Source organism: Artemia sp. Qi Xiang Cuo, chromosome 2, assembly GCF_049724085.1.
Source record: "Artemia sp. Qi Xiang Cuo chromosome 2, ASM4972408v1, whole genome shotgun sequence".
Taxonomy (NCBI): domain Eukaryota; kingdom Metazoa; phylum Arthropoda; class Branchiopoda; order Anostraca; family Artemiidae; genus Artemia; species Artemia sp. Qi Xiang Cuo.
In genome coordinates this window covers 12,647,739-12,661,138 of record NC_142795.1, presented here as the reverse complement: position 1 = coordinate 12,661,138, position 13,400 = coordinate 12,647,739, and the positions used below count along the sequence as shown (strand labels likewise).

Sequence of the window (13,400 nt, the reverse complement as noted above, 5' to 3'; positions counted from 1 at the left end):
CTTTTGTACTGTAATGTCGTTTGGTCGAATACTTTCCCGACACATCTACTTCCGCTTTGTGCGGTGCAGATAAGACGACCTCAGGTTAAGTAGTGAGATTGCAAGGAATGTTGGGATTATGAGAAAGCTGAAGAAATGTTTCCCCTATGATGTAATAAGGTCTTTGTATTTTTCTACTCTTCACCCTACCTTTTGTACTGTAATGTCGTTTGGTCGAATACTTTCCCGACACATCTACTTCCGCTTCGTGCGGTGCAGAACACGGCTATAAGAGTACTTTGTGGTGATAAAAAAGTTGCATCAGTGAGAAGGAGATATGTCGAACGATATATTCTGCCTTTACACGGATTTTCTAAATTTTATTCAGCTTTGTTTTTGTTTAAATATGAGCGTGGATTATTGCCACAATGTTTCGGTCAAATGTTCCTGGCTGGATGTAATGTCGATGAATACTCAACCAGAAGAGCACCCCAAATAAGACGACCTCAGGCTTCAACTCGAAGATCATTCTTCTCTATCCGTCATGTGGGACCAGGGTTTTATTATTATAGTTTAACAGTTATTATAGTTATTATAGTTATTATAGTTATTATATAGTTAACAGATGAATTATTAGTTGAAGAAAATATTGCTAGTTTTAGGATTATGTTAAAATCTTTGTGTTTTGGTGAGTATAATATTTCTTAGCGATTTTCTCTTGAGTGGTCTCTCAGTTGTATTTTGGTTATTTTTTATTGTGTTTGTGTGAGGGTGGTAGTGAGAGAACGGTGATAATTAGTTATGGTTTGTTTTTTTTATTTCAGGAGTTGCACTAAATTGGAGGAGGCTGTGCACAAGTTTGCTTCTGGTAGTTGATATATTATTTTTTTTTATTTAAATAAATACCCTTATCAGTTATAAAACAAATTAATTGAAAATTTCACATTTCTAAATAAAGACTTCAAACTTCTGCTAAAATAACCTCTGATATATTGAATTTGATGGTGTAGTTTCATTAACCACTCCTCATTTTGGGTAGTCTTTTACTCTTTTTTCAAAAGCTAGGTAAATTTTCAGTCTCTTTTTTTCACGGGAAATGTTAAATTTAATGAATTTTTACATATGTATAATCACCATAAAAAGCCAATTGATCTATTGCATAAATATAATAGGGAAACTACACGGCAAAGCCGTATTTCTTTCATATTTGGCTAGCTACATATAATGGTATTGTACATTAGTGACTATCTAAAATTTGTCTTTCAGATGAAGTGGGCATTGAGCTTAGGCCGATTAATACGAACTTGGTTGACCGAGTTTGGGGTACAGAACAGCCACCATATCCATCAGCACCAGCGTTCGTCCATGAGATTGACTTCGCAGGTTAGTATTATGTTAGTAATTCATTTTTGATTTAAAACAAAAATAGCCAGAGTTGAAATTAATATAACTTGTAAGGCTGAGGAATGATTAGAAATTACCTTACTACAGTGATGTTAGAAAATTATCCAGATTTGCTTCTCCTTCACCTGGAAAAAATTGAAAGTTTATCTTAATTTTCCTGTTAAAATAAATCGCTTAAACGAAAAAATTTGTTTATTTTTAGTTTGCCAACAAACTAAGCTCCGTGTTCATCATCTCCCTTCTTATTTTGTATATTTATACTTATTTAGACCATACCCAATTAGGCACGTCATTTTTGGAGAAGGTTGACAATTTCCCCTTCTAGATTTAGGGGAAAAAATTCTTGGGCGTTTTCAGTGAAACAACTTTTGTTTGTATTTTCACTGAAAAAAAATTAAAAAAATACCCCTCCTAGATTTTGAAAAAAAATACAGGCTTCATTTGGGTGGGGCGGAAGGGTAGAGCGTATTCCCAAATTTTGTTTTGCCTCTCCTCTCTCCAAATTTTAAAGAATACCTTTATAGGGGGTATTTTCATTGAAAAATACGTCTCTTTTAGCAATTTCATTGAGCAGTAAATTTTTCAGTTCCCTCTCTCTATTTTTTTATGAACCGACACCACTGTTCCCAACTATCTCAGTGTGCGACTTTCTGTGCTAATATAAATTGTAATTCAATTACAACTAAATAAAAAGAAACAAGTTTTTTCAACGGAAAGTAAAGAGGAACATCAGAACTTAAATCGAACTCATTTTATTCCTCATGTAAGGAGGGATGTTCACTTCTAAATCCCATACCCGTTATGCTAAAGTTTTTTAGTGCTTTTAAAAGCTTCTTATTCCAGGTAAAAGTCCTTGTGTTTCTGACGTAATTCTTGGACAAAAAGTCCAAGACTTTTTGTCCCAAAACAATTGGGACAGAAAGTCAAATTTAGCGAAGGATCAAATTTGGCGAAATTTAGCCAAGGATATTTTTGACAAAAGTCAAAAATAGCGAAGGATTGAGGAGAGGAAGCCTCTTCATACGTGGAATAATTTTTATTTTTTTAAGTTTTCCTTACTTGCAGTTGAAAAAACTTGTTTTTTTATTTAATTTCTGATGGTTATTCAATCCATGCCGAGAAAACCACCTCTCCCTTTGTGGAAAATTTCCCCAGGAAAATTTCCCCTTAGAAAATTCCGCCAGCGTAAAATTCCCCTCAGATAATTCCCTCCACGTTAAAAATTTGTCTGGGAAATGCTTCTTCTTCCCCCACGGAAAGTTCTTCTCGCAGAAAATACCTTAACAGAAAATCCCTCACATGGAAAATCTTTCCATGGAAAAGTCCCCCCAGACAATTCCTTAACTGCTGAAGGATTTGTCTGGGGATTGGAGGCTGAAAACCTCCACAGAATTTTTCTCCAGAGCATTCTCTCCACATAAAAAATTTAGCAGCCAAAGGGAGAGTAAGACAAATAAACAGAATTCCGTATATGAATTCAAGAAAATTCTCTCCGTGTAAAATTTCCCCGAGAAGCTTTCCTACCCACGGAAAATTTTCCCTGTGAAAGATCCCCCCGCAGAGAATTCCCCTGAAAATTTTCGGTAAATTTCCCAATATCAAATACTATATATAAACAATGGTCAAATTATATATGTTGCAACCCTTTCCCTAGGGGATTTGGGGGGTCATATAATTGCCAGAGGTATGGTTATTGGACTTTTCAAATATGCTGAATAAAATGGTTGTCTCAAAATATTTATCAAATGTCTTTGGAGAAAGAAGGGGCATGGGAGAGGTTCTAGTTGCTCTCCTATCTCTTGGTCCCTTAGAATAGGCTCTAAAACTTTTCATTTCCGTTTGAATGAGCCCCCAGACGATCTTCTAGGACCATTGTTTTGATGTGATCACCCCTGGAGAAAAAAAAAAAAACGAATCTAACAAAACCAAATAAGCACGCATTTGGAGCTCCTATCATGCAGTAGGAGCTTTAAACCTCAACAGCAGGATTCTCTGATATGCTACATTTGATGGTTGGATTTCCATTATGATCTCTTGACTTTTGGGGGATTGTTTCCCGCTTTTTTGAAAATCAAGTAAGTTTTATCAGGCTTGTACCTTAAGATCTTAAGGCACGAGCTTAATGAATTAATTAATTTTATCTCGTACTTAATTAATTTTAAATTTTTGGAACCAAATTGAAAAACAGATTCTTTTGATATATTGCTCGTAATCGAAATTCCTTGTTCTAGATTTTCGGTAGCTATTAGGCCGAATCACTCCTTACTTAAAGTTTGTTACCACGAACTGTTTTTAGGGCTTGGTTTCAGTGTGAGGTGTATGGTTTGAGGGGTAAATCATTAAATTTTTTAAGAAGTTTTTTAATTAATCGTTATCAGTATGTCCAACTAAATGATTCTTCTACCGAAAAAAAGCGTATTGAAGTAGGTGTTCCGCAAGGATGAGTTCTCGGTCCTATATTATTCTTGATATTTATTAATGATTTACCAAATTGTCTGAATAATATTTACTATGGAATAAATGAACTAACGGTAAACCCGACTAATGAAACAGTTTCACTTTTTGCTGATGACACAACAACCATTAGCACAGCGAAGACAGCGGAGCTGCTACAGATTTCCATGAAGGAATCAGTTAATAGAATTATAGCATGGCTGAGGGTAAATAAATTAAGGATTAACATGGCTAAGTCTAACTTTATGATTTCCTCGCTATCATCAAACTTTTACCCATGGATCAAGGAATTAGATAGGCCCAATGGCGTTATAAAACGGACTACGTCTTTTAAATACCTTGGGAGTGTAATAGATGAAACTCTATCTTTTAAGAAACATGTAACTTTAACTAGCAAAATTTTGGCAAGAAATCTCGGTATAATGAAGAAACTCCAACATTGTTTTCCCAAGTCTGTCCTTCGCCATCTTTATTTTCTTTAATACACCCGCATATACTTTATTGTTCGAGTATTTGGCACTCTACTTTTTCTTCTATCCTAAAACCAATAAGAGTTTTACAAAATCATGCCGTAAGAATTTTAGCCGGTATATCTCCACGTATGTCTGTTCGAGAAATTTACCCAACTTTAAAAATTTTGCCGGCTGCAGGCCTTCGTGAGTTCTATGTATTGTGGTTTAGTTTTGGACTGCAGCAGGATGTTCAGCCTCGTTGTTTTCATGATTTATTGTCCAATAGGTCTACTGTTCATTCTCATGATACAAGGGGTAGCGCGGACTTCTGTGTACCTAGAGGTATATCTTCCCGTTCATGTTTTTTTGTTTTTCATAGAGGTACGCGGAAATGGAATAGTTTGAATAGTGATATTAAGACTATTGGTGACCCCAATATTTTTAGAAAAATCATTAAGAAACTGCTTTTTGCTGAATATGAGTTTTGATTGATGGATTGATTGATTGATTGTGGGGGTTTTGTTGATATGATGTTCCCAGAGGAAATATAATATGTTATATTATTTTGTATTTATTGTTTAGTGTGATGGTATTAGTGGTATCGGTGGTCAAGTGTTCTTTGTTTTAAGGATCTTGTCTCTACCTCCCCCAGGGACAAGCTTTGCTTTTTAGGGGACGAAGTAATAATTTTTTGTTAATATGTTTTTTTTAAATAAATATTTCTTTCTTTCTTTATATGATTTTCAAATATTTTAACTGCCTTTTGCTGTTTTTCGGAATTGTTTTGAGAAGTGAATACTTGTTTGTTGAACAATATTTTTAATTTTGATGACTGAACCTATGAATTGATGGCTCCTAGGTATTTCACTTAAAATAATAATTAGCTTCCAAGCGAGTTTTCTCAAGAGAAGGACACCAATTTAAATTTCCATTAATTTTCCTATTAATAAGTATTTTTTTTAATATTGAGACAAGTATCTTAAATTCTTCAGTACTGTATTTTTTCCACTTTAGATATCCTTTTCTCTCCCGATAATTAACTCATCAGAGAGCATTTCCGTTCTTTAGGCCTGTCATTCGGTGTTCTTTGGAAGACATATTATATACACAATCGTTTCCGTTTGAAATAAACATAAATCCAATTGCAGGCCGAAACTGGCAAGACAAACTAGGTGAGATCCGTGAACAATTGGTGAAGAATGATGCAGATGCAATTGTTGTCACAGCTCTGGACGAAGTTGCATGGGCGCTGAACCTACGTGGAGCAGACATTCCGTACAACCCTTTATTTAGGAGTTTCTTGGTTATTGATTCTACAAAAGCTGTTCTTTTCACGCCAACGGAGAAGGTCACCAGCTCCGTCTTAGATCATTTAAATACACGCAATTGTGGATCAGCTGTTTGTGTTGAGTAAGTTGATGCTGAATTTCTGCTGCTTAGGTGTATTAGATAAATAAAAAAGTTTTTTTAACTGAAACCAAGGACCAACATCAAAACGAAAAACGAAAAAAAATTATTCCGTATATAAAAGGGTTGCCCCCTCCTCAAATCCTTGCTGTTAACGCTAAAGCTCTTAGCACTTTTAAAAAAATTGCCTATTTTAATTAAACGGCCAGTGTGTTTCAGAAGCCGTTCTTAAGAAACTGAGACAAACAGTCGAACTTCATTTGAAACCATATTACCCGAATAGATGGACAAAAATTCGCGAAAGGTATTGTAATACGAGGTCGGGTAAACAGCTTACAAGAATGGTAGCAATCACGGGCAAATCAAGGATTGTTTTCAAGGAGGATTATATTTTCAGGGTTGGGGGGTGACCAAAAACCTTTACGAAAAGTATACAAAATCTCTTTATATGCATTTTGCTATTTTTTTGAAGTCAGACAAAAAATGGGGGAGGGGCGGTTGAACTCGTATCCCACTTGAGTTAGGGAAATGTTTCAACTCCCCTTTTTAAATCAGGTAAATGTTCTAAGGCTCGTAGATTTTGACGAGTAACATTAGACTTTATCAATCTTATGTGTTTGGAATCAACATAAAAAGCAAATCGTTAAATGTATATACTGCTACCAAAATTCTGTTTTTTAGAGTTCCAGTTACTATTAAGCCAAATCACTCCTTAGATACAGTTCGTTAGCACAAACTGTCTGATCAGATGGTGATGGTATATGCCATATTTCACTGAGGCGTCAATAACTTTTAAGTCTAAGATGGGGCTAATTTGCCCATAGTAATGATGATCTAACTTAATCTGTCTTAAGAGCTAGAAAGAAGTAGCATTTTCAAATTAAAAAGGGCCTTATCTATTCAATATGGTCGTATTTTACACCGGCTTTCAAACTAGCATTTCTTTCTAGGTTTTGGCTCATTATAAGCGTTTTTAGTTTTACTTTTAAGTTAGAGATGTTTTCCGAGCATGTTTCAGTGCAAGATTTGTGGAGTTACTTACTAGCTTGCTTGATGGATTATGCTACTTGATGGATTCGTCAAGAAATTTGTCTACGTTAAATGTCTACGTTTTAGATATATAAAATCATTGTCAAATAATAACAATCAATCTAATTCTTTAATGTTTCAGAAAAATAGAGTTGGAACACCAACTACGAAACATTTTTTTAATCCTTAAATTTTTTATGCTTTGTGCTTTGAGTTCAAGGAACAACTGCAAGAAACGGACCTTTCTTTTCTGCGTAAATAGAATAAATAGGCCTTGAATCAACTGTTTATTTAAAGTTTAGAAAGAAAAAAGCTGAAACGCCAACTGCAAGTCAGGAAGCATGCATTTCTCTGTATATCAGAGAAAATCAGCCCAAGCCAGCTGCTTTTTAATGCTGCCGCAAAATAGCCGTGGCGTCAATTACAAGTAGTAAAACATGCATTTTTCTGTAAATCAGACAAAATCAACCAAATAAGCTATTTTCCGATGTTTCTAAAAAAAAGGGCTAAGCTGTCAACTAAAGTCGAGAGAGATACTTTTCCCCTAAAAACAATAAAAAAAATAGAAGAAAAAGATTCAATTATAAATAAACATATAATTTTCAAAACTAATTTGATATCTTGCTTGTAGTGTCATGGAATATGAAACCATTAATTCAGTTTTAACAGAAATGGCTGTGGCCTGGGAGTATGTAATAATTCCAAGGAGATATAGCTACTCTGGTGGAGCTAGCTTTTCAATATATGAACTGGTAAGTTTCACTCTTTATTATGTGTTATATTTTGATTTATTTCTTATCATGTTTAGCACGTTCGTTTCGTAGGGCCGCATCAGCAGTATTGATATACACAATCCAGAACTTACATGGAAACTTACGCCTGAGGCATGAATATACAGTGCAGTTTCACGATTACAAGAATATACAGTGTAGTTTGACGTGCACATTACAAAAAGCGACCAATCCTTTTATATTGTATACCTATAAAGTGATCAAACACGTTTTAAAAGTAAAATTGAGATTGTATAACGCAGCCAGACGTGTTTTTGAGACACTTTCATCATAACATGTTTTTTTTTTGGCAATTGACATTTTTTTCTGATAACAAGTACCATTCATTGCGATCGTAGCTCTATGTTGGCTCGTTTTATATACTTCAGCTTGTCTATTCATTTGTATTAAATACAAATCTTGAATCTGGAAAATGAAAAAATAAGTATTTAAACAAAATTTACGATGCTGCTAATTAAAGAATAGTAGGCTAAACTCAGAATTGTTTGATTGGCATATGCTGTTGAAACATTTTTGCGTAAAAGCTAACTATATTTGCAAAAAGGGTAAGGGATTCGCGAATTGGAGTGTATCAACGATATTAATTAAATAATAGGGAAAAAACAGAGCTAGATAATATTTGTGATTTAGAATCATATGAAGCTGGAGAAAAAGGGTTAAACTGATTAGCAGTTAAGGTAACCCCGAAGGGCTTGTTAACTCAGGCACTTTTTTGTATATTTGAGACAAAATCAATCTATGAAAAAGGTTAATGATGATAGAATGACATTGTGAGTTGACCTAGCTTTACCTCTTCGATGTGTTCTGTATAATACACAAGTTGTGTTTGAACAGTATTGTCAATTTAAAATAGGGTCTAACGTTATAGTATACTAAAAAGTTGATACTAAGAGAGATGTAGATGACAAGAAAAGAATTTTAATAAAGAAATTAAGAACAAACCTTAGAAATCCTTGCAAATCAAGTAGTAAGGTGTATGTGAGTACAAACCATCAAGGATCATAAGCACCAACGATCCTAACCACCAGAGACCTCAACCCTCCAAAGGTCCCTTATCCCCAAACTCGAAGAGCACCCCCTCCCCTCCAACTTTTTGGCCCCCTCCCCCCATTTTTTTAAATTTCTTTTTAAGTTTTTTTTAAAAAAATTTTTGTATTATTTTTTTAACATGATATATTTTTTTATTTTATATTTTTTCAACTTTTTTTTTACATCTCCAAATCATATCAGAAAAATAGAATGACCCTTTTGTTTTAAATTTTAAAATATATTCTTGTGCATACCCATACTCCTACTGATGAGGACTGATGGTTCTAATTCAATATTTTTTTCATGAAAGCAAACTATTTTTTTTAACTAATTTTTTTGGAATTTGAAATTATTCAGCTTTTTCTTTACATCTCTAAATCATATCAGAAAAATAGAATGATGGTTTTGATTTAAATTTTAAAATATGTTCTTGTGCATACCCATACTCCTATTGATGAGGACTGATGTATCTAATTCAATATTTTTTTTTCATGAGAACAAACTATTTTTTTTTAATTAAATTTTTCTGGACTTCCAAATTATTCAACTTTTTTTTACATCTCTAAATCATATTAGAAAAACAGAATGACACTTTTGATTTAAATTTTAAAATACATTATTTTGCATACCCATACTCCTAATGATGAGGACTGATGGTTAAAATTCAATATTTTTTTTTAATAAAAAAATAAACTATTTGTTTTTAACAAAATTTTCTTTTTTTTTACTTCGAAATTATTCAACTTTTTTTTACGTCTCTAAATCATATCAGAAAAATAGAATGACACTTTTGATTTAAATTTTTAAATATATTCTTGTGCATACCCATACTCCTAATGATGAGGACTGATGGTTCTAATTCAATATTTTTTTAATAAAAAAAACTTTTTTTTAAACTTCGAAATTATTCAACTTTTTTTTACGTATCTTAAAATGACGTGAAATATGCTTATGGCTACAATAATTGTACTCTATGCTTGCTCAGAGACACGATGTGGCTTTCCCACTGGTACTCTATGGCCGGTTTTCGACACTAAATAGTCTATTGCATGTATTAAATCAGTATTTCTTACGCAGTGGAACGATAAACACATAAGTCATATCTTTAAAAAAGTGAAGATGGAGCATTTTAATAAAGTGTGTTCACATGATAATGCTATTGTAGCATTGAATGCTGACAAGGAGAAGTATTTAAACTATGAAACAAGTACAAGTGGTAGCACTATTGTAAGTGTATGCATGCATTGTCATGACAGTAAGGAATTAAATTTCTCTAGAGTACCGAAAAAATTCAACTCTTATGTTGGTGGATATGCAAGATTGAGTTCTCCAGAGATGATTACACTCAAAGAGAATGCCAGCATAAAAATATTCGTTGATGATAGAGGATAACTCCTTGCTACTGTTGCAGGTAACACATTACCTACTGATAGATCCAATCGTCAGCTTTCGGGTATTAGCATTCAACGGAAGATCAAAAAAGAAAGGCCTACTCTTCTACTAATATCATAAACCATATCTTGTCTATGTGCTGAAACTGTTACCTGTGTAAAAATAATTTGATAATAGACAGTGAAATTGCTAGAAAAATAAAAAGGGTAATGGCAGAAAATATCAGTATGGAATATAAAGATGAATCGATGAAAAACAAAGTACCAGCAAACGTTACTTCCATTGAACAAACAGTCAATGAACCAAATAAAACTAAAGACGAAAAGCATATTGAGCCTGTCGATGACACGCCAGTAAAAGTTGTGTATGACTCAAAATGGAATAATGATTATTCTACTGATTACGAACTAAGAGGAGACAATAGCTACAATATCAAGAGAGAACTGGGTGCATTATTTTATGGAACAGATTCAAAATGTCCAAAGTTGATCATTGATATTAATAACGTATCATAATATATTTTTGTATTAATATTCTACATAGCATTATTTCATTAAAAATATATTATGCATTACATTGTTATGTGTTCATTATTTTTATAGTATGCTAGCATATCAAATGTTTGGAATGTCTATTAAAACATCGGAGACGTAAGAAAAGGAATATGCATACATCTATTGTCAGACATATGTGATAACACTGACAAAATATAGGTATCAGAATGAATAAAATCTTTATCAACATCCGTTGTTGGATATTGTCATTATGTCATTAAGGAATTAAATTTCTTTGGAGTAGCGAAAAAATTCAACTCTTATGTTGGTGGATATGCAAAATTGAGATCTCCAGAGATGATTGCACTCAAAGAAAATGCAAACATAAAAATAATCGTTGATGATAGAGGACAACTCCTTGCTATTGTTGCAGGTAACACATTACCTACTGATAAATCCTATCGTCAGCTTTCGGATATTAGCATTCAGTGGAAGATCAAAAAAGAAAGGCCTACTCTTCTACTAATATCATAAGCCATATCTTGTCTACGTGCCGAAACTGTTACCTGTGCAAAAATAATGTGATAATAGACAGTGAAATTGCCAGTAAAATAAAAAGGGCGATTGCAGAAATTATCACTATGGAATATAAAGATGAATCTATGAAAAACAAAGTACCAGTAAACGTTACTTCCATTGATTCCTTTTCTTACATCTTCGATGTTTTAATCGATATTGTAAACGTTTGATATGCTAGCATACTCTAAAAATAATGAACACATAACCATGTAATGCATAATGTATATTTAATGAAATAATGCTATGTAGAATATTAATACAAAAATATATTATGATACATTATTAATATCAATGATCAACTTTGGACATTTTGAATCTGTTCCATAAAAAAGTTCACCATGTTCTCTCTTGATATTGTAGCTATTGTCTCCTCTTAGTTCGTAATCAGTTGAATAATCATTATTCCTGTTTGAGTCATACACAACTTTTACTGGCGTGTCATCGACAGGCTGAATATACTTTTCGTCTTTGGTATTATTTGGTTCATTGACTGTCTGATCAATGGCAGTAACGTTTGTTGGTACTTTTTTTTCATCGATTCATCTTTATACTCCATAGTGATATTTTCTGCCATTGCCTTTGTTATTTTTCTGGCAATTTCACTGTCCATTATCATATTATTTTTACACAGGTAACAGTTTCGGCACGTAGACAAGATATGGCTTATGATATTAGTAGAAGAGTAGACCTTTCTTTTTTGATCTTCCGTTGAATGCTAATACCCGGAAGCTGACGATAGGATGTATCAGTAGGTAATGTGTTACCTGCAACAGTAGCAACGAGTTGTCCTCTATCATCAACGATTATTTTTATGTTGGCATTCTCTTTAAGCGCAATCATCTCTGGAGATCTCAATCTCGGTTATCCACCAACATAAGAGTTGAATTTTTTCGGTACTCCAAAGAAATTTAATTCCTTACCGTCATGACAATGCATGCATACATTTCCAATAGTGCTACCACTTTTACTTGTTTCATATTTTAAATACTTCTCCTTGTCAGAATTCAATGCTACAATAACATGGTCATGTGAACATACTTTATTAAAAGGCTCCATCTTCACTTTTTTAAAGATATAACTTATGTGTTTATCGTTCCACTGCGTAAAAAATACTGATTTAATACATGCAATAGACTAGGTAGTGTCGATAACCGTTCATAGAGTACCAGTGGGAAAGCCACATCGTGTCTCTGAGCAAGCATAGAGTACAATTGTAATAGCCATAAACCTATTTCACGTCATTTTAAGATACGTAAAAAAAAGTTGAATAATTTCGAAGTTTAAAAAAAAAGTTTGTTTCTTATGAAAAAAATATTGAAATAGAACCATCAGTCCTCATAATTAGGAGTATGGGTTTGCACCTGAATATATTTAAAAATTTAAATCAAAAGTATCATTCTATTTTTCTGATATGATTTAGAGATGAAAAAAAGTTGAATAATATCAAAGTCAAAAAAAAATTTGTTAAAGAAAAAAGTTTGTTTCTTATGAAAAAAATATTGAATTAGAACCATCAGTCCTCATCATTAGGAGAATGGGCATGCACAAGAATATATTTCAAAATTTACATCAAAAGTGTCATTCTATTTTTCTAATACGATTTAGAGATGTAAAAAAAAAGTTGAATATTTTCGAAGTCCAAAAAAAATTTAGTTAAAAAAAAGTTAGTTTTCATGACAAAAATATTGAATTAGAACCATCAGTCCTCATCAATAGGAGTATGGGTATGCACAAGAATATATTTTAAAATTTAAATAAAAAGGGTCATTCTATTTTTCTGATATGATTTGGAGATGTAAAAAAAAGTTGAATAAACTCGAAGTCCAAAAAAATTAGTTAAAAAAAATAGTTTGCTCTCTTGAAAAAAGATATTGAATTAGAACCATCAGTCCTGATCAATAGGAGTATGGGTATGCACAAAAATATATTTTAAAATTTAAATCAAAAGGGTCATTCTATTTTTCTGATATGATTTGGAGATGTAAAAAAGTTGAAAAAAATATATCATGTTAAAAAAAACACTAAAAAAAGTTAAAAAAAACTTCAAAAAAAAATTTAAAAAAAATGGGGGGAGGGGGCCAAAAAGTTGGAAGAGAGGGGACGCCCTTCGAGTTTGGAGATAGTCGACCTTTGGAGGGTTGAGGTCTCTGGTGGTTAAGGTCATTGGTGCTTATGATCCTTGACGGTTCGTACTCACATAAACCTTACTACTTGATTTGCAAGGATTTCTAAGGTTTGTTCTGAATTTCTTTATTAAAATTCTTTTCTTGTCATCTACATCTCTCTTAGTATCAACTTTTAGTATACTATAATGTTAGACCGTATTTTAAATTGACAATACTGTTCAAACACCACTTGTGTATTATACAGAACACATCGAAGAGGTAAAG

At 32.8% G+C, this 13,400-nt stretch overlaps 2 protein-coding genes across 3 annotated transcripts in view; one reads left to right on the top strand and one right to left on the bottom strand.

Annotated features, from left to right (window-relative positions):
* The window catches only part of LOC148954909 (xaa-Pro aminopeptidase ApepP-like), a 582,094-nt gene that overhangs the window by 225,354 nt on the left and 343,340 nt on the right, over positions 1 to 13,400 (bottom strand). The window lies entirely within an intron of this gene.
* Positions 1 to 13,400, top strand: part of LOC148954910 (xaa-Pro aminopeptidase ApepP-like) — a 105,429-nt gene that overhangs the window by 25,558 nt on the left and 66,471 nt on the right. The window contains exons 4-6 of the mRNA XM_089103312.1: positions 1,246 to 1,362; positions 5,438 to 5,699; positions 7,357 to 7,477. Of these exons, the coding sequence (XP_088959438.1) occupies positions 1,246 to 1,362; positions 5,438 to 5,699; positions 7,357 to 7,477 (500 nt within the window). The remainder of the gene's footprint in view (positions 1 to 1,245; positions 1,363 to 5,437; positions 5,700 to 7,356; positions 7,478 to 13,400) is intronic.